Here is a 22,867-nt window from a genome sequence, read left to right on the forward strand (position 1 = left end):
TTCCTTCAAAGGTCAATTTTCAAATGAACTCAGCCAGACAATGAACTCGGTTGTTGCCAACCCGGCCGTGCCAACCAAATGAACCGCCAAGAAGCCTGATGATTTTTACCACCATCATTTTCTTCAAACTAAAACCACTACAAGCAAAAGCTAAAGCTAAACAATCATACTCTGCATTTCTACTGCAATCTGCCCAAACTCTCAGTTCCTCTCTCTCAATGTCCCAAATTCTCAAATCCTAACGAACCCTAAAACAGTTCAGCTCATCGAACGAAGTTGATCTCAGCTTCTCAAAATGGACATACTCTTTGCTCAGATCCAAGCGGACCTCCGCTCCAACGACGCTCTCCGCCAGTCCGGCGCTCTCCTCCAAGCCCTCCAGCAATCCGCCGCCGGCCGTGACATCTCCGTCATTGCCAAGTCTGCCGTCGAAGAGATCGTCGCCTCGCCGGCCTCGGCCGTCTGCAAAAAGCTCGCCTTTGATCTCATTCGCTCCACCCGCCTCACCGCCGACCTCTGGGACACCGTCTGCGTCGGAATTCTTACCGATCTGGACTTCCCCGACCCTGACGTCAGCGCCGCAGCCGTCTCAATCCTCGCCGCCATCCCCTCCTACCGCCTCTCCAAGCTCATCACCGACGCCCAGAAAGAAATCAACAGCTGCTTCGACTCTCCGAGCGATAATCTCCGCTTCTCCATCACCGAAACCCTCGGATGCATTCTTGCTCGCGACGACCTCGTCACGCTCTGTGAGAACAATGTCAATTTGCTCGATAAGGTCTCCAGCTGGTGGTCCCGCATCGGAGGTAACATGCTCGACGCATCCGACGCCGTATCGAAGGTGGCATTCGAGTCGGTGGGGCGTTTGTTTCAGGAGTTCGATTCCAAGCGCATGAGCAGATTAGCGGGTGATAAGTTAGTCGATAGTGAGAATTCGCTCGCGATTCGATCCAATTGGGTCTCCTCGATGGTGGACTTCGTGTGGAAGAAGCGGAGTGCGTTAATGGCGAGATCGTTGGTTTTGCCCGTGGAGAGTTTCAGGGCCACTGTGTTTCCGATCGTGTACGCGGTCAAGGCCATGGCTTCAGGCTCGGTCGAGGTCATAAGGAAGCTGTCGAAGTCGTCTAAGGGCTCCAATGGGACTGTTGCGGATAGCAATGCAGAGAGGTTGGTGGGAGTTTCAGATGTGGTCACGCATTTGGTGCCATTCTTGGCGTCGTCATTGGATCCAGCTTTGATTTTCGAAGTGGGGATTGACTTGTTGTATTTGGCTGATGTGCCTGGTGGGAAGCCGGAGTGGGCTTCACAGTCAATTATCGCAATTCTCACACTTTGGGATAGGCAAGAGTTTGCTTCTGCAAGAGAGAGTATTGTTAGAGCTGTGGTTACCAATCTTCACCTTCTCGATCTTCATATGCAGGTATATAGCAAATCAATCTTTTATCTTTGTCAATACGGATGATAAATTAAATTAAATTCACATGAGTTGTATTTTTAAGAAGAAGAAAAATTTGGGTGTAGGTTTCGTTGTTTAAGAGGCTGCTTCTTATGGTGAGAAACTTGAGGGCAGAATCAGATCGTATGCATGCTTTAGCATGCATTTGTCGAACAGCGCTTTGTGTCGATCTCTTCGCAAAGGAGAGTGTCCGTAGAGGCCAGAAACCTCTTGCTGGCACTGATATAGCTTCACTTTTTGAGGATGCGAGAATAAAGGATGATCTTAATAGTGTGACAAGCAAGACCTTATTTAGGGAGGAGTTAGTGGCGTCATTAGTTGAAAGTTGCTTTCAGCTGTCTCTGCCTTTGCCTGAACAAAAGAACTCAGGGATGGAGAGCAGGGTTATTGGAGCCTTGGCATATGGAACTGGTTATGGTGCACTAAACTGGACAGAGCCTGCTTTGGAAGTGGTGGAGGTTTGCAGGCCTTGTGTCAAATGGGGTTGTGATGGCCGGACCTACGCAATTGATTGCTATTTGAAGTTGCTTGTGAGGCTTTGCCATATCTATGATACTAGGGGAGGTGTAAAAAGAGTTAAAGACGGGGCTTCACAGGACCAAATTTTAAATGAGACAAGGCTACAAAATTTGCAACGTGAACTTGTGAAAGATCTACGTGAGGTATGTACCTCTCTTCTTTGATTAATGTAATTTAGCATACTAGCAATGCATATGTATTGTAGGGAAGCACACTTACTGAAGCATATTATACAGGTGAATACCCCAAGAATATGTGCTCGCCTTATTTGGGCTATTTCTGAGCACATAGATTTAGAAGGTCTGGACCCACTTCTTGCTGATGATCCTGAGGATCCACTGAACATTATTGTATCAAATATCCACAAGGTTTTGTTCAATGTAGATTCATCTGCTGATTCAACAAACAGGCTTCTAGATGTTCAAGCTGTTCTTTTATGTGCTCAGCGGTTGGGATCACGCAACCTTAGGGCTGGGCAGTTACTGACTAAAGAACTTGAAGAGTTCAGGAACGGTACTATGGCGGATTCTGTTAACAAGCATCAGTGCCGTTTGATATTGCAGAAAATCAAGTATGTTTCAAGTCATCCAGAAAGCAGGTGAGCATATTATATATTTTCGTTAATCTATAAGGGTGAGCTGTCTGCCATAGAGTTTGGGTGGTGTGTACCAAACTGTTAATGAAGTTTCTTTTTATGCCCAATATATGATTATAGTAGTCTACATCCATGTTGTCCGCCTTTAAGAGGTGTTTCTTTGTTCCCCCTGGGGTCGAAAACCATTTTCAGTGATAATCTGCATTATTTTGATAGTTAGTCTTACATCTCTTCTATTGGGCCCTTCTCTCTCCACTGTTCCCAAAAAAGAAAAAATATAAAACACTGGCTAAGGCTGGTGCTTGGGTTTCACCTTCACCGATAGTGTGGTTTGATTGCTGGATCCAGATATTTGAAAGAAATCTCTGTAGACATTGATTTTGGCCTAGGTCAAACTGAATTTATCAGGAAGGAGAGAATGACTTTGATGAAAGTGGAGGCACATCCTCTTAATCTTCAATATGAAATTACTGGACCATTGTCTAATGCATACATGTGTTTGTGCATATATATAAGCACGTATATACATCACATATGCGTATGTCCTATATAACTGCACTAGATTGTGCTTTTATGTTTTGTAATTTTCGCTTTATTAATACCTGTTATTAGTGGGGGGAAATTATGCATATCTACGCACAAATGTAAAACGATGAGGGAGTTACAATTATTTTTCAGGTGGGCAGGAGTCAGTGAAGCCAGAGGTGATTACCCATTTAGCCACCATAAACTAACTGTCCAGTTCTACGAAGTAGCTGCAGCTCAGGATAGAAAGTTAGAAGGATTGGTTCATAAGGCTATTCTAGAACTTTGGAGGCCGGATCCTAGTGAACTAACCCTTCTGCTGACTAAGGGAGTTGACTCTACTTTACTCAAAGTTCCTCCTAGTGCAATTACTTCGACTGGTAGCAGTGATCCCTGCTACATTGAAGCATATCATCTGGCAGATGCTAGTGATGGAAGGATATCTCTGCATTTGAAGGTTAAGTTTTGCTTCTTATCTTTTTTTTTTAATGCTTTTAAAAGCCCTTTATGTTCTGGGCAGACTCCAGTTTCCTGTTTCTGTTTGATAGTTCTTATTCCTTGTTGATGAATGTGCAGGTCTTAAATTTAACTGAGCTTGAGCTCAACCGGGTTGATATTCGAGTTGGGTTATCTGGTGCATTATACTTTATGGATGGATCTCCTCAAGCAGTACGGCAGTTGCGTAACCTTGTTTCACAGGTTTACTTTCTGCCTCTATAATGAATTCATTCTTCGTCCTCTTTGCCCTGTCTTCTATTGCAATGCATCTTGTTTTCTATTGCAATGCATCTTGATTTTGTTTGTTTATCTTGTTCCTAGGATCCGGTACTTTGCAGTGTAACTGTGGGTGTCTCCCATTTCGAAAGGTGCTCTCTTTGGGTTCAAGTCTTATACTACCCCTTTTATGGAAGTGCTGCTATAGATTATGAAGGAGACTACACCGAAGAAGATCCTCAAATCATGAGACAAAAGAGAAGTTTAAGGCCAGAACTGGGAGAACCTGTAATTTTAAGGTGTCAGCCATACAAAATTCCTCTGACTGAACTTCTTATGCCACATAAGATCTCACCGGTTGAATTTTTCCGTCTGTGGCCCAGTTTACCAGCCATAGTAGAGTACACTGGTACATATACTTACGAAGGAAGTGGCTTCAAGGCTACTGCTGCACAGCAGTATGGGGCATCTCCTTTCCTGAGTGGGCTGAAATCATTGTCATCCAAACCATTCCACAGAGTTTGTTCACATGTTATCCGGACAGTGGCAGGATTTCAGGTATTATCTCTTTTTCTTTGTTACCATTTGATTTCCATCTCTCTTTTGTTATTTGTTGCATGTTTCTACTTTTGTGAAACTTTACTGATCGTGTTCCTATTATGGAAGTTCTTTTTCTTTGTTACTATTTGCTTTGCAACCCTAAACCATTCAAATTTCATGTTGATTTCTTTGTTCTGGAACAGCTTTGTTTTGCTGCAAAAACTTGGTACGGTGGCTTCTTGGGCCTAATGATCTTTGGAGCTAGTGAAGTGAGCCGGAATGTTGACCTGGGTGATGAGACTACAACCATGATATGCAAATTTGTTGTTCGAGCTTCTGATGCATCAATTACAAAGGAGATTGGATCGGATCTCCAGGGCTGGTTAGATGACCTCACTGATGGGGGTGTTGAGTACATGCCTGAAGACGAAGTGAAAGTGGCTGCTGTTGAGAGGCTTAGAATCTCAATGGAAAGGATAGCTTTGCTAAAGGCAGCCCAGCCTAAACGTAAGATTCCCAAATCTGATGATGATGATGATGATGAAGATGAAGAAGAAAGTGATGAAGAAGATGAGGATAAAATAAAGAAAAAGAAGGAAAAGAAAAAAGATGGTGAGGAAGATGGCAAACCAAAGGGACCTACAACCCTGTCAAAGTTGACTGCAGAGGAGGCTGAACACCGTGCTCTTCAAACGTCAGTGCTCCAAGAGTGGCATATGTTTTGTAAAGATAGAGGTACAAAAGTTAATTGACAGTCCAAGCATAAAGGGGAGCACTAATCTCTTTCGGGGTGACCGTAACAGCCAGTAATGTCGTCGCATTTCCTGGCTCAACACATTTGGGATATCAATGAACAGAGTTGACTTTGCTCCATGCGGAGCAAATCCAAATCGAACCCACTCACTCACACCCTCGGTGCAAGTGAGTCTGGGTTGGTTATTGAAAGGGAGCTACGGGTGGGGTTTGTGACAACTAACAATGTGTGTAACTCCAAGGTTTTGAGTGCTTGGCAGATGATTGTGGTTCCACGGGGACTTGTTCGCTTTCGGCTGAATTCAAACGGTCACTGGCCTGGGTCTCTTGTACTTTCCTTTCTTCACACCTTCAATCCCGACCGAGCATTAACTGAGGCTTTTAAGTAGATGTAGATGTTATTGAACAGCATTAGATCCGAGTTTGGCTTTTTATTATAGGAAATTGGCTTGGTTTTGTGTGAAAAATGCGCTATTAAACAACGAACTGGGGTTTGTATCTCTTCTCCCCCTATTGTTTCCGTTTCTAGGCCCATTGGTCTTCATTTTGAATCATACAGGAGAGTTTCACTTCTTCATGTTGTACTTCCATTACAGTAAAGCTTCTCACTTTCCCCCCTTTATCTTTTTCCTGCATCATTTTCTAAAACGACTTTTATACGGATTTTCGATAGGACCTTTGGAGAAGATTTCTTTATCATGTTGGGCTTTATTATTGAAAATCTGAGACTATTTCAATTAGAGACTTTTCAAATTAGAGCAGCGTGCGCATTTTCTCTTCAAAATAATTTAGACCATGATCAAAAGGTCTATGGTTCTTTTATGATCCATTATTCTTTGAAAGATCAATTTAAACTACTCCGACGACTAAACACCTCCCAATTTTATCATGGCATCATTTACTTTTCCAGCACGCTGAAAGGTTCAAAGAGGTTTATTAATCCACGTGTTCTGGTTGGGTGTACTCTTAACACACCATAACCATGCCACATGCCACACCGTGTTACCGTCACTCCGGCGCAAAAAGTTTCGAGCTTATTAGGACACAGATACAGGATTTCTTGTTGGCAAATTAATGTGTGAAGTTCTTCTGATCTGCTGCTGTGGTGCTTATTACTATTAGGAGGATGAAGATGTTGTTTCCTAGTGTGTTTTTATATTAAAGCCGTTTTAAGCTACTATTTTAATCATTAGTCAAGGTACCTTTTGAATTTTCAGATGATTAAATTATTTTTCGCTACACCGCATGCGGCTCTCATGCTTATGTAAACACGCTGACGACTAAGCACCTCCCAATTTCAGCTATATCAATGCTCACCCAAACAAAGAAAAACAGAAGAAGAAAAAAACTGTGTCAAAGTTTTAGCGAGTGTCGCGAGTTGCAACCACTACAATGCACAAAAAGTCACAAAGTTAATTCATAATTGTACTGGGAATCATACCCTAAGCAATGAGCTTCAAGTTTGATGTTGCTGGTACAACAAGAAAAAAATGATTTAAAATAAAAAGTTGATGTCCATGTAAACTGTTTGGAAACTAACATGATTGCTTCAAATCTAAGCTTTTGTTTTTAAGTCGTTTAAGGGTAAACTTTGTCAAAGCCAACTAACTAACCTCCACCAATCAATGCTAACTAACCTCCACCAATCAATGTGCAATTAAATTCTTTGTCCCATACGAAGACTTCAATTTTTAACCTTCGGCTGGTCATGGTTGTCCAAATCCAATAACAGCAAAAGCAATTTTGTTATGTGGTATGGCAAGAGATAAGTAGAACCACAATCTATTGACTTCAAACCCATTATCAACTTGGTTTTGGAAACAAAAGTCTATTTTTGTAGCCATGAACATGATCACCTCATCCAGCTTAGTCTTCAGCTTCCTATTCTGCCTCATGGTTTCAATGCTTCTTCTTCCCTTGCCCTCCCATGGTGCAGACCCTGATCCGTTACAAGACTTCTGTGTGGCAGATTTGAGTGCTTCCACATCAGTTAATGGCTTTCCCTGCAAACCCGTCTCGAAAACTACTTCTGATGACTTCTTCTTTGATGGACTGAGCAAAGAAGGGAACACGAGCAATCCCCTTGGAGCGAACTTAACAGCTGGGAATGTCCTTGCATTTCCTGGCCTCAACACTCTTGGGATATCAATGAACAGAATTGACTTTGCGCCGGGCGGGATTAATCCGCCCCACTCGCACCCTCGTGCAAGTGAGTCCGGTGTAGTCATTGAAGGGAAGCTCCTTGTAGGGTTTGTGACAACCAATAATGTGTTTTACTCCAAGGTTTTGAGTGCTGGGCAGATGTTTGTGATTCCAAAGGGACTTGTTCACTTTCAGCTGAATGTTGGAGAAGGGAAGGCTCTGGCCTTCACAGCTTTCAACAGTCAATTGCCTGGGGCTGTTGTGCTTCCTTTAACTCTGTTTGCTTCGACGCCTTCGATTCCCGACCAAGTTTTAACTAAGGCCCTTCGAGTAGATAAAGATGTCATCAACACCATCAGATCCAAGTTTGGCTTTTAAAATCCCGTGTATTATACGTTTGGTTTTGTCTCTCTTCCCCCTGTTTTCTTTGTTGTTATATCAGTCTGTTTCCAGGTCTGTTGGCCATCAACGGATCATACAGTAATAGTTTCACTTGTTCATATTGTACTTTCAGTAAAGACTGTAATACTTTCACTTTATTTTCAAGATATAAAATTATAATTAACATGATAGAGAGTGAAAAGTAAATTAATTCAATTATTTCATAACCAGTCCGTACATATTCGTGACACGGAGTAATATTATGTAAAAATAATCAGATATTCTATATATAAATTCTGGCAAGCACAATTGCAATCATTCTGTTACACATTTTAACTAAGCCACTCTTAAGATATTTTCTGGGTACCACTACTAGTACAACAAAGTAGAGTATATCTAGTCAGATGATACATGCGAAGATTAGATGCATTCCTACAACTAATATCCTATTACAACAATAAGAATGATCATACATTTAGCGAACACATTTCTACACCAGATGTAGAACCTAACCACAAGCCCACCAATTATGACTTGAAGAATTATCCCCTGAATTTACGTTGCTCTTTCGAAACTACTGCCGACCTGCATATGTAGCCACTCGGGATGTGAGCCTTGGGCATACTCCCTTGGTGTGTGCGAGCCAAATAGCAATCCTGCACCATCAAATGGCTGTGCACCAAGCTGAAACACCAGGTCAACTGGTAAGATCATATAGCATATACCTAAACAGAATTGTCTTTCCATGTGTTTAAAGAATCTCAATTTAACGGAAATAACCTAGTGAACCTATGAAACAGTATAAATTATTGCTGCATCCAAAAATATTTCTCTTCGTGGGACAGTAAAACCAATGAGTTCACAATCTTACTGCAGCACCTACATTAGTACACTAACCGCGACAGAAACATCCTCCACAAAAACTAATGAGGTAGTCACACTATCTTTAAGAGAAAAGATATACAATGTAAACATACATTGTTCAGCATGTCAAACACATACACCAAATAAGAGTTGAACGGATGAGAATATAGACAAGGATAAAAGCCATGGTGATGGTGACGATGATGATGATAGAAAAGGAATGCAACCAAGCACTTTACACTCCAAGGGACATCAAAAACAAAGAAAATGTTGTTATTATCATGCTGTTATGCTTAAATGGATGATATGATATATTAATGTCATCATGGAGTTTAGAAGAGATTCCCTGGAATCTTCATCATGCTTATAGTAAGGGTTAGATTATAGAAAACAATTAGCTTAGAAGGTGCCTTGTTGTCTGCTTATTCCCTTCAAAATGGCATAGAAATGCCCAAATACCAATCTTGAGGAATCAGTAGCATAACTGTGATGCCCAACAGCCAAGTTTACAACAAGAACAGTCCTAGGAATTGAATGAAAGTGCACTCTTGGACTAAATTTTACTGCCAGTCAAGTTAGATATTATTTACCAAGACTACTTGGTTGACAGACATTTACATTACTTGATGTATCTCTGAGATTGAAGAGTTGTACAAAAAAGAATCCCCAGACAAAGGGTTTACAATCTAAAAAAGCAGCAGGGTCTTTGAAAAAATATCGAAAAATAGTTCCAAACAGAGTGTCAATAGCTTTTATGAAGGTAATTAAAGTACACCAGACTTACATCTTTCGAAGGAAAGGCTTCAATGGTGGGATTCATGTTCATCCTTGAATTGACTGCTTCAAGCTTCATTGAAAGGAACTACAGAATCCAATTAACAAAGTACAGATTCAGGTTTAACAGTTTAAAGGAAAACCATGTCACCAAGTGCACTAGATTAGAGTCAGATGGAATATATACCTCAACCTGGTGCTGAAGTGATTGAATGTAATTAATTATTTCATCAAGGACGAGTGCTTTCCCAATAACCTTTTCAGAAGAAAAGTTCAACATATGTAAGGGAAACATACTAGATAATTACCAGGACATGTTCACAATTAATCTAGTAAAGAAATCGGAAACAACAAATTACATAACAAAGATTCCCTATGCTAAACTATGTAGAACATACTACCTACACATGCTAAGTAATATGAATGACATAAAACCAACCAAACAACATACACTACCTTATTGCATCCAGGAACCAAATCTTGGAGAAGTTTCATCCTCTCGCTGATCTTTTCTCTCCTAGCCTGCCAAAATGAGCATGGTATGTGGCATGTTTCAATAGTGAATGGATCAAAACTGATTTACCAAACATGTCAAAGACAAAACGGAATAGGTTCATTATATAAAACATATTCCATATCAAGATCTAGAGAACTCCATAAAGAGCATGAAAAATTTGTTTGATGTTCTAGATGCTAATATTGCAAATTCAAAAAGGGCCAAAAGTGCATTACCCTCTCTGCTAGACTGTGGCTGTCAGTAGCTTGTCCCCTTCGTGCCCTCACATGGATAAAATCTTGCTTAGGTGGCTCAGAAGGTTTAGTGCTTTGTTCAGCTGGCTTGTTGTCACCAGCTGCTGAACTTTCTTCAACTTCAGCTTTCGAACCACCATTTTCATTTTGAGATCCTGCTAGTTTCATCCGTTTTCCACTGGAATCTTTCTGTTTGAAACAAGCAGAAAAAGTTAAAAATTAAACATCAAAAGAGAAATTTAAGATTCAAGTAAACAACATAAAGACTCAAACACCAATTAGAGCCTCAATCCATATCTAGTCTAATACAGCTTAACTCGCTAAAGATAACATATCACACCATGTTTGGATGTATTAATATTCACAATATCACTTCTAAATTACAGGGGAAACAAAGGCTATACAAGAACAACCAATATTAATTCCTTTATAGATAGCTTACATAGCACAATCACAATTACACAAATTCACTATTTCCCTTGCTAACAAAATATTCACTAAATTAAGTTAAAATATAAAGACCCGCCCTTATTTTTCATTCCATTTCTTATTACTTTCATCCATTTGCCTCAATTCAGCTAAAGAAAACAGACTCACACATCAAAATTCATTGCTTTAGTACTAATTTGCTCCATTTTCTCATAAACCAAACTCAAAATTGAGCCAAGCAATCAAATTTCACTTAAAAGAGTGAAATACGAACCAAGCCACTGGCACTACTAGTGGAAACCAGCTTAGAAGACTCGTCCTCAGGGCTCACATCCCTTCTCTTTCTTCCACCACCGCCACCGCTTTGCTCAGTCACGGTCGATTCCTCCAACGACCCATCTCTGTTCACGGAGCTGTCTCCAAGCCCACCCAAACTACCCATTCGGAGACCCAACCCGCCACCACTTCCACCGGGTTCACCGCTGAAGGGCCAAATCTCTGCCAGGCTGTACGCTGATGGGTTAGCTGCTGAGAAGGAAGACTCGTTGATCAGTGGAGGATCCATTTTCTCAAAAGCCCGAATTCATTCGACCTGAACTCGAATCCGAATCCGAAACTTGAGCTACCAATAAAGAGAGAGAGAGAGAGAGAGAGAGAGGGAAAGTGTGTTAAGCGTGTGTACGAGCTTCTGAAGAGCTTGTGGGAGTGAATGAGGGATTTAGTGAGCTGATGGGTTATTTAACAAGTTATTTAGAGAGAGAAAGATTTGGTCTTTAGAAAGAGAGAGAGAGAGAGAGAGAGAGGCATTAATGGATGATGATGAAAGTTAGAGAGAGAAAGGGAGGAAGTGTGGGGGCATAGAGAAGCAGAGTGTGATCCTTTTCGCTGGACTGGGAGAGAGAGTAGTGCGCGTTGCGCCCACTGTGCTTTTTAACCACGGGACAGTGAAAGCTGTAGCCTTTAGAGACAGAGAGAGACAGAGAGAGAGAGAGAGAGAAGCGGCAAGTTTGGCAAGTGGGTTATTTTATCCGAGGGGGGGATACAGATTTATCCAGGAAAGCTACCATCGGTATATTAATGTACCCGCTCTTCGGTAAGAGACACGTGCCCAACAGCATTTTTCTGGTTTTTTTTTAATTTGTTTAATTTCCTGTAAGTGTTGCTTAATTGGTTGATCTAACAAGGCATGGGATCAAGTGCCTAACCATTACATTATTAGAAAGAAAGTGGGGTCAAAGAGTCCAAACCCGTATATGTATAATACTTGCACACATCTCTAATTCAAATTATATAGTTCTAAGCCAATCACATAGTTACAAACTTTAATTGTTTGAAGTAAATCACATTATTCAGAGTATTTATCCCTACATATGAAATTTTGTGTTCGATTTTCCTTCTATTAACCATTTACATTACAGATGTAATTAGTTAACGGCCCTAATGACTTAACATGTCAAATTCCGTGTAAATAAAAATTATCCTATTTAGAATAGTGCCTAGCTAGCAAGTGGGCAAAAAAATTAATATGGAATAGTTCATGCCACATCCATTTTCTTAAAGTTACTGTTCATGTAAGAGAATTTTCAATTGGCATCTTATTCTGTCCAGAGATAAAAATTTGGGTGGAAACATGGCTTGGTGGGTTGCTATAGTGAACAATACAAACCCTCCAAATTAATTTCAAAGAATTTTATGTTGTGGAGAAAGCTTTTTTCTTTTTTGCCTTTTCTTCATAGCTAAAATAGCTTAGAGCACCATCACTGCCTAACCCCCCTTTCTTATTTGTCACTGCCTAACTTGCTTAGCAGAAAAATGATACTCAGCTAAGCAAATATAGTTACACTAGAGAAAGTGTGTTTGAGATTATGCCCAAGATAGTTTTTGCCAACCTCATCATGTGCCCTCTATCTTAGAATCTTGCCCAATGCAAAGCAAAAGTTGACTTGCCATTATGTCATTGATGGGTTTTTGAGAGAGACTAACTCCCTCTTGGAGCCTCCTATTCCTAATCTGGATATCAAAACGTGCCTCATTATCATGGATTTGGAAATAGAGTTAATGACCCCATTTCTTTATCATGTCCACTTCATATATTTGCACCTGCCTGACATCAAAAGCGATTTCTATGCATCTCTTGCTAAGTTTTCAATTTTTTTGCATCAAGGGTTTGTGTCATGGCATGTATTGTTGCAGATGGAGCCGAAAAATTGAAATAAATGCTGGGAAAAAACAGTTTTAATTTGATGTTTGGTAGAAAAGAAAAGAAAAAAGAACCTTAGCTTAAACAATCATTATTGGGTTAGTCATTAAAGGACTATTACAGGTCATTTGCATCCATTCAAAATTTAAGCCAAATGAGACATTAGGTCAATTTTTGACAATAAAATTAGTAAATTATTTTTTACCATAGTAATAGTATGGTACAGAAAGGTGGTACTCCAAAAGTACTTGATATTTTTGCCTTCTTCCTCTCTTTTACAAATACTTTTTTTTCTCTTGTCAAATGGTAATTATCCCTGAATTACAGGAATGCTAGGGAGTCAAGCTCATATAATTAGTTGAGACCTCTACCTCTTCAAGGCTTCAAATTTTCATGAAGCAACAAACTTGGCTCTTTGCATAGTAGAATATGGACTGTGAGTGTTATATATATATATATATATATATATATATATATATATATATATATATTTTTTTTTTTCTGCCGAAGTTAGGAGAGGGGAAGGGGGAAAACTCACATACACGAGTACCATGTGAGTTTTATGTTATTCGATTAACATAGAACTTCAATCTAAAACCTTAATTATATGAATTTTTATCAATATTATCTTTCGAATGCGTATAATTTTGTGTTTGTTTGGTATTGCTTGAAATTGAAGTTGCTTTTTAATTTGGAAGGGGAAAGATAAACTTAAATAAAGAAGAAAACAGTACCACCATCATGCCAACTTTCTTTTCTGTTTAGGAACTTCCTGTTCACTTGGGAAATTACCAGGTCAACTATTTCTGCCACCTGTACATGAACTGTTAGAACTTATTATTATCTGGTACATTTGCGATATACGTGGCTACTTTATCAACGCAGTCAAACAAGCTCTGCATTTTGCATGTGATGGCCGTAAAATCTACCAGAATAATGCTTGTGTATGCACACAATTTATTTTGCTCAATCATTGTTGCTTCTTCATTTAACCAATAACTGATGGGTTTAGTCTGCGGAAATATCGTTTTTCATCTCAGTGCAATCAAAAATGGAAATTTTATGCAAATAGGAAGACTTTGAATTTTGCAGGGTCTTCAACCCTTATTCAATTTATGTGCCCACATCAAGATCAAATTTCATCTCAATGGAGGCAAACTCAGTTAGTGCCATCAGATATGAATTTTGGGCTAGGACCCAAGTTTTAGTCAAAGCCCCATTGTGTTAGATGCACAAATTGACAAATGGTCTCCCAAAATGGTTCAAGTGCTGCTACAATGCTATCTTCGTTTCATACAATTTTTTTTTAACTACAATGAGGGGGTATGGGTGAGGAAAATGTTGAAGTTTAATGGTTGAATTGAACCCCTCACCCATACCCCATCGTTGTTGCCTTTCCGACCCTACCTATCTACAGGCTGCAACATCAGCGTTGTATGCCTCTGTTCTTAATGATGGAACAGAAGGCCCCAATTTACAAGCAAGTTAAATGATTGATTTGGGGGAGGGGCCTAGAACTGTCTAAAGGGTTTGTGAGTGTAGCCTGTAGGGGCCTCCGAGTCTCTGACCAAACTACCAATAATATAAAGATACAATACAAGTTTGGAAACAGGACATATTTTATGACCTTTTTGGATGCTATCATTTGATGGATTGAATGCAGAATGCAAGTTTACTAATAGGCAGGTGGTGCAAGTTATAATGCACTGAATCTGAAGAACAGATCAAATGCCAAATCATCTCACATTAGATTAGATGGTGAAACCAAAGCAACAACCATGGAGCATGAGGTCCATGAAATATATCAACTCCTAAGCTCATGAGAAAATTCATTTTTATCTGGTGTGAAACTCAAATGCAGGTGATCCTATCATTCTCCTATGACCACTGATGCAAGAAGCCAAACTTAGGCTGCAGAGCAATCAATAAAGATTAACCCAAAAACAGAAAAGAACCAAAAGAAAAACACAGAAAAGCAACCAAAAAGAACATTGTGACAATTATATTATGATTTTATAACACTGATACATATAGACTTACAGGACCAGAAGAAGGGATTTCATATTTCTCAATTAGACAAATACTAAGCCCCTACAAGTTACAACTAAGTAAATGTCTATGAACAAAAAGATGGGGAGAAATTTCCATCTCTCCTATGCTTTCCCTGCAATAACCATTAACCAATGTACAAGCTGGAAAGAAAATAACTTATTTTTGCGCTTTCCAGAACTTCCTACGCTAAAAATTCTTGAGCTTTCCAACTGTTCAGTCTGCTCTTTGTACCGTTGTCTTAAACAAGAGGATGTACATTTTTTGATCCATCGAGAAATACAGAAACCCACTTACAGAGTGTGTCACAAAAGACCCAAAACTGGTTCCTACAATACAGTGCCAAGCTGGCCCATATACCCCATCAAATTCCTGCACAAAAATTGCACAACCCCACAAACCATTCACCAATTAGTCATAAACTCATAAAACCCACATCACATAATCACCAGTAATCTCAACTAAATCAAAGTTTAAAGTCCTAATCTGGATAATTAAGCTCATAATAACAACTGTCAATACCTTTTTGAGAGTCAAAGCAAGAGTCTTGGAGGTAAACTTTTCCAGGCTATCATGTGTCTTTCTTGCACACTCAACGGCATGGATCTGCATAAATGGTGGCATATCAGCTGAGACAATTTTCACACCATAACTTGCAAGCACATCTGCCAATTGAACCTGTGAGCCAGAGAGGGATCTCCTTCTGCCACCGCTTGAGTTCAATGAAACTGACAATCTCCTATTATCAAATTCATGCTCTTCTTTAAAACCCACCAATCCCTTTTGAGCTTCTTTCTTCTTCTTCACTACCACCTCCTCAAATTTCTTCTTTTCCACATCTTTACTGGATTTTTGGGACTTGTCTTTGCAAGCTAATTCCTTTGTTGTCTTGCTCTGTTTCTCAATATTGGGACCAACTGATTTGGGCTGAGGATTTAATTTAATGGAAGACTTGGAGGAACCCATTATGGCAGAAACTGACATGGCTTTGGCTTGCAAACGAGTGTCAGTGAGAGCTGGGAGTGTTTGTTGACTGTTGGGTCTTTGTGAAGTACGAACTCTATGACTTGTATTGACTCTAGAGCTGTTGCTGGAAATGGAAGAGGGTTTAGAGGGCATGGAAGAATCTAGGTTATTAGATAGGTGTTGAGAAATGGAGGGCTTGGTCTGTTTTTTGAGGGTGGGATCCATGGATGCTTTTGGTTCTGGTGCTGCTAAAATGCGCCGTTGGGTGGTGTGGTTAGCCATACTGGTTTTTTTTTTTTGGGTGTTTGGTGCTGGGTGGATAAATCAGAGGAAAAGAAATGGAAATGGAGTTGGAGGTGGAGGAGGTTATGTTGTGTTGATATGTTTTTGGAGTGTGGTCAGTGGTGAGTGGTGGGGTTCCTTGGATTGGGACTTGTGTGGTGAGATCTGGTTCTGTTTTTTTTGTTCTAACGTGCGCCGTTGGCGGAGGACAAGGGAGGCTTGTGATGTTTTGACCGTTGACTGCAACTATCTAAATGATCCTAGCTTTAGTGTGTAGCCTAGGGCAACATTTGGGTGATACTGTCTTACAATTTTAGCGTAGGGCAAGAATTTGGATTTGTACCCTACAAATCTCACTTGTTTATAGTTGTCACATGACTTTTGGTGCTTTTGAGAGCGTGTTAATGGAACAGCCAATTATTGGATTTTTCTAATAAAGTTAGATCCCCCTAGACTCAATAATAGAATTCATGTGAAGGCTTTGATTGATCCTTGATTGAATTGATAGGAATATGAACTTGATAACCTTGAGAATCAGTGTAACAAAAGTTCAGCAAAATTATCAGTTGGCATACGCCTTCAATACAGCTCAATTTGACAACCCTTTTTGTTGTTGTTACAATTTGACAAGCTTCATTAATTTACAAAGATACTATGATCGAAAAATGAAAGGAACCCAATTGAGATAGGCTTCTGATCCTTTAAGTCACCAGAATTTTGAATCCCCTACGTGAATGCAATGGATGGCTTCATAGTTGTCTAATGTTCTTCATTCCATCCCCACGATCAACCTATAGTCCCATGGTAAACAAAGGGAGTGCATAACGCAAATCTAATTCCATGGACTTGGCAGCCGGGCATCTCTAAAAGCAGAAGTGCCGCCGGACGCTGCAGGGGATGGAGAGGATGCCATGTAGTTTGTTCCTGATACAGATAATGTGGGAAGAGTTGCAGGATTCCCCTGGTGTCCTACAGGTGCAAAGCGTGATGGACTGCTGCCAGTAGCCCCCAAACTTGCCCGAGAGGGGTGTGGAACCTGCACAAACATTTGATACCTGAAAATGAGTTCATGAATAGATAGCAAAGCAAAGAGACATGAATTGCAAAGTACTTCCTCATATTTTTAAGAATCTCTTTGTTTCTTAAGAAAACTACTTTTACAAGTCCCAGACTTAACTTATAATTCTAAAGATCCTTAGTTTATAAGCTTTCACAAGACAAATATAAAACCATCAACATGGCAGTCAACACAAATGAAAGCAAAATCGGAACATGCACAGACACTTCACTGGTACCATAGCAATTGCAGTAGGAACCAAAATACATTACCACATTGTGCTGAACATGAGTTGGCCTTCTGAGAGGAGACTCTGAAGATGGGGATGTGCTGTTCATCCGGAAGATATGGCGAGAATGAAAGTTATGATTTGAATGCTCATCACCTTCACACCCTTCCATCTCAAGATTCGCCTCTGAGCCCAACCTAGCAGCAGCATGCCTAGTCATTGACCCGGAGTCATTTGTTACATCCACTTGAAGTGATACAGATGGGCGAACCACCATTCCTTGCATACTACTTCGTCTCTTTAATTCCTCCTCGGCATTTAACATCTGTAAAACACCACGAACCAACTCCTTAGTATTGATCCTTCCCAATGTAACATAAAGATACACACAAATGAATCACGAGGCCAAAAAATTACCTGCTTCAAAACTTGTACTATAGTATGTTTCCTTTGATTCAAAACTTGCAGCTTCTCCTCAACTTCTCTTTTCCTTTTTTGCTTCTCATCTAGCACATCCTCTTTGTTACGTGCCTATCATATAAACAAACAATAGTAGTTACTTAACATTGCTCAAAACTGCGCAATAAAAAACACTTGATTTTGTAATCATAGTTCAACAAATCAAATGAATGCTTGGACTTGCTTTCTCAATGCGTATATAGATTTTAGTTGTTTTGATTTGGTAAGCATTAGGAATCACAGCTGGAACTAACTCTTGTTTCTTTTTTCACACATTGATACTTCAAATCCAAATTTCATACTTCAGTGTAAGAACAACATAAACTCATAAATACCCAATTCGAAAACAAAATTCTACTAATTCATAAAACTGGCAATTCTTGCATACCGAAGAATTGGGGTTTTCCACTTCATCCACTTTCTCAACCTTCACAGCTCGTGAATTTGCACCGACATCCACAGCATCGGAACCTTTCTCAGGCAAATCGGGTTTAAAAGCAGGAGATGCATCGGACCCATCAACGGGTTTCAGCGTAAAATCAGCACCGTCCGATTGTTTCTCATCCTTGTCGACCCCAGAAGGCCCAGCTTCGCAATCCGCAACAACATTCTCCGGTGCTTCGAATTTAATCTTGGGGTGTGTCAAAGCGTTCACCTTTGGTGCTTCATTGAGCTGTTCTGGAACAAAAGAAGGGTTAGGGTTAGGGTTAGAGGAGGTGGCGGGGAGGGTGGAGCGGACGCGAGAGAGAGCTATAGAGCGACGGGTTAAAAGGGATTTGAAGTCCTTGAGAGAAATTTTAGGGTTTGGCATAAGCCATCGACGAGGTACGTCTGGGACTCTGTGAAGGTTTCCTCTGTACAACGAAATTGCCACCATTTTTGTAGCTTCTATTTTGCTTCAATCTCTGCTTTTCTGCTTTTGATTTTATGTTGTTGAATTTTTTATAAGAAGAAGAAGAAGGAAAGTGTTTAAGTGGGTATTATTAAGATTAACTATATTTAATAAGGGGTTTATATAATAAAGCAAACGCGGGTAAAACAATTCTACGGATGTCTTTTATTTTATTTTATTTTAGATGTTTAAAATCCAATAGAAAAATGTTTTAAAAAATTAATTAAAGCGTGGACAGTGCTGGGTAAATAAAAATATTTCATTTTATTAGTTAATTATATTTCGAATTAAAATAATTTCAACAAATCAGAGTGGCGCAGCGGAAGCGTGGTGGGCCCATAACCCACAGGTCCCTGGATCGAAACCAGGCTCTGATAGATTTTGTTTTTTGTTTTTTTGTGTGGCTTTTTTGTTATTAAAATACCACTATTTTGGCTTTGATGCTAAGAAAGTCACTAAGTTCAGCTGCATTATACAACGCAAGGCATAAAGTGCCAACAAGAGGAGAGGCCTGTGATCAGGTTCTTATTCTCACAGCTTAATTATATAGAAAATCTTATTGCAAACAGTAGCATAAATTCTGGAGTAAAATGTAAACTCAGTAGTAGAATGGTTCTTCCATAAGTTGGGGAAACTCCAAGAACATCTCATTCTCTCTAGCGACCATGGCCTCCACAAATGAACTGTCACATGGAGATGTAGCCTCAACTTCATTATAGGTTTGCACACCAGCTTGGTCTTCAATTTGGCTTTGCGATATTGCTGCTTTCGATTGGTTCAACATGTCCATCGACAAATGCTCAGCCTTATTCTCGTGTTCTTGAGCATTAACGGTTGGAAAAAACGCGTCTTCAAGGAGAAAATCGCTCCAGCTAAAGGCCTCCTGGGTTGCCTGCTCTTGCGCAGCAGATGAACAAGTAGAAGATGATGGTGATGATGACAATGTGCCTTCATGAATGTACAAATTGGGAGGGGAAGATTCAAGGTTGGTTGAGTTTGAGGCCTCTGTCACCAATCTTATGGCCTGCAGCTGTGTAAGAAGATCAAAGGGTTGGTTGCTAGATTGAGCGTTGCTCAAGAAACCGTCTTGAATTGGTTCCATTTTGATTGGTATCATTGTCATTGGCATCAAATGGCTATTGATAGTGAAAAATCCTTGTGTTGACAATGAATATGGTAATTCTGGCTTCATCAGGATTGCATTCTTCAAGTCTTTGTTGAGAGAACCTATTGCCATTCTCATTCCAGCTTTCGGGAGGCCACCGATGTTTCCGTAGTCCGCTAAGATTTGAGAGAAGGGCTTATGAGTAACATGATCAATTCCCATTCCTGAGAGCTTCTTTTTCAGCTTAGTGTTCCAGTAGTTCTTTACATCATTGTCTGTCCTCCCAGGAAGTTGCTGAGCTATTATAGGCCACCTGCACCACAGAATCCATGATAAAAAATAGTGAGAGAGGATCAGGTTTCTTGCATTAGCAACAGAAAATGAGACTTGGGGATTGGGGCTTGTCTTCTTGCTTGGCAATCCATATGATCTGTTGGGTTGACTTTTGGATATGAAGTGAATTTCTCATTTTGTCATATCAGTGAAGGTTGTTGGGTCACTCAGGTATTGTGACTATAAGCACACTTGCTACAATTAGGAGCTAAAAGAGCCCCTACCTTTTAGCTTTTTATCCTGAGTACAATTTCTTGACAATTAATAGTTTGTTCAAAATTCACAGGCTCTCTCTCCAAAGGTTAAATCAGAAAAACTATGAACTGGAAACAACGACAATGCAGATCAGATCGGATACCATAAAGTAAAGATTAGTGAGAATTTTTTTTCCCAAATTCCTCCCCCTAAAGTATGCAGTTAATGGAAAACAGCAGCAGAAGACCTATGATCAAATGAAGTGTTTGTACAAGAAGGATAACAAGGACAATGTAGCTGCAATGTTAAATAGTAAAAACAAGAGTGATATGATGCATTAGCAGTAAAGATAGGCAAGGAAGGAGGCTTTGGATGAACTATTGTAAATAGCTAGAAGTCTGCATATAAAAAAACCAAACCTGCTGCCTATGGTTGCATGAAGCCTGACAATCAATTCCTCCTCATGGGGTGTGAAGGACTCGTGCTTAAGATTAGGCCTCAGGTAATTAGTCCACCTAAGCCTGCAACTCTTCCCACATCTTGTAAGTCCTGTAAACACTCATACATTAAGTTAATTAATTAGCCCAGAAATGTAGCATATAATCCACCAACATCCTCCGGCCACCCGGTCAAGAAAGAATTGAGGAAAAAGAACACCAAAGTTAACCTGCTTTTTTTGGAAAAGCGGTCCAGTTACCAGTTCCATGCTTCAACCCATGCGCGAGTATCTTTGCATCTTCTTCTTCAGTCCAAAGACCCCTTTTCAAATGCAGCTTTTCACAACAAGCAGGCCTCACCATCTTATCTGTGTTAATCCAATATTGCACTTAAAATCCTAAAAACAAAAAGGAAATGATAAACAAAACTAGTCTCTGATTATAAAGAGAGATGAAACTGATTCAACTCCAATTAACTCTGCTTATGCAGATGCTTAGTGAGAGAGATGTGAGATGAGAAGAGGAAAGGTACTGGTTTAAAGTATGACAAGTGTGGAGGCAAGAAAAGCATGAGGCTGATGAAATGGCATTGACATGAAAATATGACATAAAAATTAGTCTTCCATACTCACATGCTTGGCTCCTGGAGACCCTAGTCTTGGTTCAAATTGGGTGAATTATTTGGTTCAACTTAGATTAAATCTAAGTAAAAAAGCATAAATAATTGGTAGTTTAGATTATTCTGCCTTTGTGTAAAAGCAGATGACCAGTGCTTTAGTTTGTGATTAATCACAAGTTTGATGAGACTACCTATTTTAAACAAAAGGGTCAACTAATTAAGATATTGACTTGAAACATGCATATGAGGCACACACAAAGCTATAATCACCATGTTTGCGTGATATGCATGTGGCAGTAGAAATCTATCCTACCAACTACTTTATAACTTTTCTGTGTCAAATGCACTTGTCAGGCACTGAAATATTGGATCCTTTATGATGTAAATATAAGAAGAAGAAAAACAATCAGAAACTCGAGTAATAGTTTTCTGTTTTCAGTAAGTCCCACATCGGAAAAGAACAAAACCAGGCCGGATAGAGACCGGATATAAAAATGGAAGAGATGCTGCATTTGAAATCACGCAGCCACGCGGTGAGCACAGAGCGAACTATTCTTTCGCCTTTTACTAAAGAATACCGTGTGCTCGCCGCTCATAGTGGCATACGCCCATTTTTGGAGGAGTTTCTCTTCTTCGGAGAAGCTCCTGTAACATTAGTTTTTCAAATGTTTGTCGTTTTCAGTCCTCTGTTTAATATTTTTACTAAAAATAATTAAAAACCCAAAAGAGGCAGAACTAAATTATGATCACCCAACTTCAAATTCTTCTTTTTATAAAAATTTAAAAATAAATTTAAGCCATCAAAACCAATCCAAAGGTTCACAGGAGGCCACATCATATGAAATTTGTGTATTTTTAAAATAAAATAAAAGGAATTTCAATCCCTTTTTTGCTTCCTTCGTGGTGGTGGTTTTGATCCATAATTCTAAAAAGCCCCTATTGACTTTGTGGGGTTTGTAAAGAGATTTTCTATTTAAATCCCGCACTTCTCTTTGTTCACCCCAATACTTAAATTATTAAGCTGTAAGTTTTATTATTGTGTAAAAAGACAAAAAGGTCATCCAACTTAATAATTAACCCTAGTACATTCATACACACACCCCACCACTCTTCATATCAAGTTTTAGAAAAATACAAACTTCTCTACATCCTATTGCCAGATTACTCTTCTCTTTTAAAGACATAGAAAATTGACGAGTCTACCTCTTTAAATATGCGTGGGAGTTGATGGAAAGGCTTGTTTATTATCAACTCAACAATACCAAAGTGTTGGAATTCCATTTACCGTTCTTGGAGAGAGGTAAAGTTGTTCTCTTTCTCTAGAAAGTATTAAATTTTAGGTTTAGGGTTCTATTTGTTTGTGTTTTTTTTTTTTGCTGGGACCAAAGAAAATTGTGGGGTTTAAATAGAAAATCTTTTTTTTTTTTTTAGTTTGAGGTGTATTTAAGGGTAGTTTGGGAAGATAATGGGGTTTTCTTAGAAATTGTGAAAATTTAAATTAAAAGATGGGGTGAACTGAGAGAGGTGTGGGGTTTAAATAGAAAATCTCTTTGTAAATGGATCCCATTTTGACACATTCTATGAAGCAGACTCATAATACAT

General features: G+C 39.5%; 6 protein-coding genes and 2 non-coding genes across 15 annotated transcripts; 4 read left to right on the forward strand and 4 right to left on the reverse strand.

The window, feature by feature from the left end:
- The first annotated feature begins 33 nt into the window (after positions 1–33).
- On the forward strand, positions 34–5,675 carry TPLATE (ARM repeat superfamily protein). Of its 2 annotated transcripts, XM_088253257.1 has the most exons (8): positions 34–1,420; positions 1,522–2,118; positions 2,212–2,573; positions 3,249–3,552; positions 3,672–3,794; positions 3,915–4,108; positions 4,193–4,367; positions 4,553–5,675. In XM_088253257.1, exons 1-8 carry the CDS (start codon positions 296–298, stop codon positions 5,099–5,101), a joined length of 3,429 nt encoding a protein of 1,142 aa, XP_088109383.1. In that variant the 5' UTR covers positions 34–295; the 3' UTR covers positions 5,102–5,675. The 2 variants fall into 2 exon arrangements, with proteins under 2 accessions (XP_088109383.1, XP_021808299.2); XM_021952607.2 differs by having other exon boundaries at positions 35–1,420; positions 3,915–4,367.
- Positions 5,676–6,816: 1,141 nt separating this feature from the next.
- LOC110752035 (germin-like protein subfamily T member 2) lies at positions 6,817–7,744 on the forward strand. The gene has a single exon (XM_021952619.2). It carries the CDS (start codon positions 6,945–6,947, stop codon positions 7,620–7,622), a length of 678 nt encoding a protein of 225 aa, XP_021808311.1. The 5' UTR covers positions 6,817–6,944; the 3' UTR covers positions 7,623–7,744.
- A 139-nt stretch (positions 7,745–7,883) lies between these two features.
- On the reverse strand, positions 7,884–11,363 carry LOC110752034 (basic helix-loop-helix (bHLH) DNA-binding superfamily protein). Its single transcript, XM_021952618.2, has 6 exons — positions 10,717–11,363; positions 9,996–10,202; positions 9,720–9,785; positions 9,451–9,519; positions 9,274–9,351; positions 7,884–8,309 (listed from the first exon to the last, which is right to left on the reverse strand). Exons 1-6 carry the CDS (start codon positions 11,005–11,007, stop codon positions 8,181–8,183), a joined length of 840 nt encoding a protein of 279 aa, XP_021808310.2. The 5' UTR covers positions 11,008–11,363; the 3' UTR covers positions 7,884–8,180.
- Positions 11,364–14,617: 3,254 nt separating this feature from the next.
- Positions 14,618–16,184, reverse strand: LOC110752033 (uncharacterized). Of its 2 annotated transcripts, XM_021952617.2 has the most exons (3): positions 15,370–16,184; positions 15,214–15,297; positions 14,618–15,063 (listed from the first exon to the last, which is right to left on the reverse strand). In XM_021952617.2, exons 1-3 carry the CDS (start codon positions 15,937–15,939, stop codon positions 14,908–14,910), a joined length of 810 nt encoding a protein of 269 aa, XP_021808309.1. In that variant the 5' UTR covers positions 15,940–16,184; the 3' UTR covers positions 14,618–14,907. The 2 variants fall into 2 exon arrangements, with proteins under 2 accessions (XP_021808309.1, XP_021808307.1); XM_021952615.2 differs by having other exon boundaries at positions 15,214–16,178.
- Positions 16,185–16,479: 295 nt separating this feature from the next.
- Positions 16,480–18,666, reverse strand: LOC110752032 (tRNA (Ile)-lysidine synthase). Its single transcript, XM_021952614.2, has 4 exons — positions 18,073–18,666; positions 17,643–17,756; positions 17,269–17,550; positions 16,480–16,975 (listed from the first exon to the last, which is right to left on the reverse strand). The coding sequence occupies exons 1-4, from the start codon at positions 18,559–18,561 to the stop codon at positions 16,772–16,774; spliced, it is 1,089 nt and encodes a 362-aa protein (XP_021808306.2). The 5' UTR covers positions 18,562–18,666; the 3' UTR covers positions 16,480–16,771.
- Positions 18,667–18,881: 215 nt separating this feature from the next.
- Positions 18,882–18,953, forward strand: TRNAM-CAU (transfer RNA methionine (anticodon CAU)). The gene has a single exon. It is a non-coding gene; the product is annotated as a tRNA-Met (tRNA).
- A 131-nt stretch (positions 18,954–19,084) lies between these two features.
- LOC110752030 (transcription factor MYB35-like) lies at positions 19,085–21,868 on the reverse strand. 6 transcript variants are annotated; one of them, XM_021952613.2, is made up of 4 exons: positions 21,579–21,868; positions 20,877–21,014; positions 20,629–20,758; positions 19,085–19,994 (listed from the first exon to the last, which is right to left on the reverse strand). In XM_021952613.2, exons 2-4 carry the CDS (start codon positions 21,007–21,009, stop codon positions 19,175–19,177), a joined length of 1,083 nt encoding a protein of 360 aa, XP_021808305.1. In that variant the 5' UTR covers positions 21,010–21,014; positions 21,579–21,868; the 3' UTR covers positions 19,085–19,174. The 6 variants fall into 6 exon arrangements, with proteins under 6 accessions (XP_021808305.1, XP_088109392.1, XP_021808303.1 ...); XM_088253266.1 differs by having other exon boundaries at positions 21,536–21,868; XM_021952611.2 differs by having other exon boundaries at positions 20,877–21,044; positions 21,579–21,867.
- LOC148294592 (U5 spliceosomal RNA) lies at positions 21,790–21,908 on the forward strand. Its single transcript, XR_015836163.1, has one exon. It is a non-coding gene; the product is annotated as a U5 spliceosomal RNA (small nuclear RNA).
- The last annotated feature ends 959 nt before the right edge of the window (positions 21,909–22,867 follow it).

Source organism: Prunus avium, chromosome 5 (assembly GCF_965620075.1).
Source record: "Prunus avium chromosome 5, drPruAviu1.hap1.1, whole genome shotgun sequence".
Taxonomy (NCBI): Eukaryota; Viridiplantae; Streptophyta; class Magnoliopsida; order Rosales; family Rosaceae; genus Prunus; species Prunus avium.

What these genes read in the sequence shown, in the direction of transcription:
- LOC110752032 (XM_021952614.2), bottom strand. Translation starts at nt 18,561, where the DNA reads ATGGTGGCAATTTCGTTGTACAGAGGAAACCTTCACAGAGTCCCAGAC. An exon ending in TAGTACAAGTTTTGAAGCAG is followed by an intron (nt 17,551 to 17,642) that starts GTAATTTTTTGG and finishes GGTGTTTTACAG; the next exon opens with ATGTTAAATGCCGAGGAGGA. An exon ending in CTCATGTTCAGCACAATGTG is followed by an intron (nt 16,976 to 17,268) that starts GTAATGTATTTT and finishes ATGTTTGTGCAG; the next exon opens with GTTCCACACCCCTCTCGGGC.
- LOC110752033 (XM_021952615.2), bottom strand. Translation starts at nt 15,939, where the DNA reads ATGGCTAACCACACCACCCAACGGCGCATTTTAGCAGCACCAGAACCA. An exon ending in TTGCTTTGACTCTCAAAAAG is followed by an intron (nt 15,064 to 15,213) that starts GTATTGACAGTT and finishes ATTTTTGTGCAG; the next exon opens with GAATTTGATGGGGTATATGG.
- LOC110752035 (XM_021952619.2), top strand. Translation starts at nt 6,945, where the DNA reads ATGAACATGATCACCTCATCCAGCTTAGTCTTCAGCTTCCTATTCTGC.
- LOC110752030 (XM_021952613.2), bottom strand. Translation starts at nt 21,009, where the DNA reads ATGGTGAGGCCTGCTTGTTGTGAAAAGCTGCATTTGAAAAGGGGTCTT. An exon ending in CGCTTTTCCAAAAAAAGCAG is followed by an intron (nt 20,759 to 20,876) that starts GTTAACTTTGGT and finishes GAGTGTTTACAG; the next exon opens with GACTTACAAGATGTGGGAAG. An exon ending in CATGCAACCATAGGCAGCAG is followed by an intron (nt 19,995 to 20,628) that starts GTTTGGTTTTTT and finishes TCTGTGGTGCAG; the next exon opens with GTGGCCTATAATAGCTCAGC.
- TPLATE (XM_021952607.2), top strand. Translation starts at nt 296, where the DNA reads ATGGACATACTCTTTGCTCAGATCCAAGCGGACCTCCGCTCCAACGAC. An exon ending in TTCTCGATCTTCATATGCAG is followed by an intron (nt 1,421 to 1,521) that starts GTATATAGCAAA and finishes ATTTGGGTGTAG; the next exon opens with GTTTCGTTGTTTAAGAGGCT. An exon ending in TTGTGAAAGATCTACGTGAG is followed by an intron (nt 2,119 to 2,211) that starts GTATGTACCTCT and finishes CATATTATACAG; the next exon opens with GTGAATACCCCAAGAATATG.
- LOC110752034 (XM_021952618.2), bottom strand. Translation starts at nt 11,007, where the DNA reads ATGGATCCTCCACTGATCAACGAGTCTTCCTTCTCAGCAGCTAACCCA. An exon ending in TGGTTCCTGGATGCAATAAG is followed by an intron (nt 9,520 to 9,719) that starts GTAGTGTATGTT and finishes TCTTCTGAAAAG; the next exon opens with GTTATTGGGAAAGCACTCGT. An exon ending in CACTTCAGCACCAGGTTGAG is followed by an intron (nt 9,352 to 9,450) that starts GTATATATTCCA and finishes TGGATTCTGTAG; the next exon opens with TTCCTTTCAATGAAGCTTGA.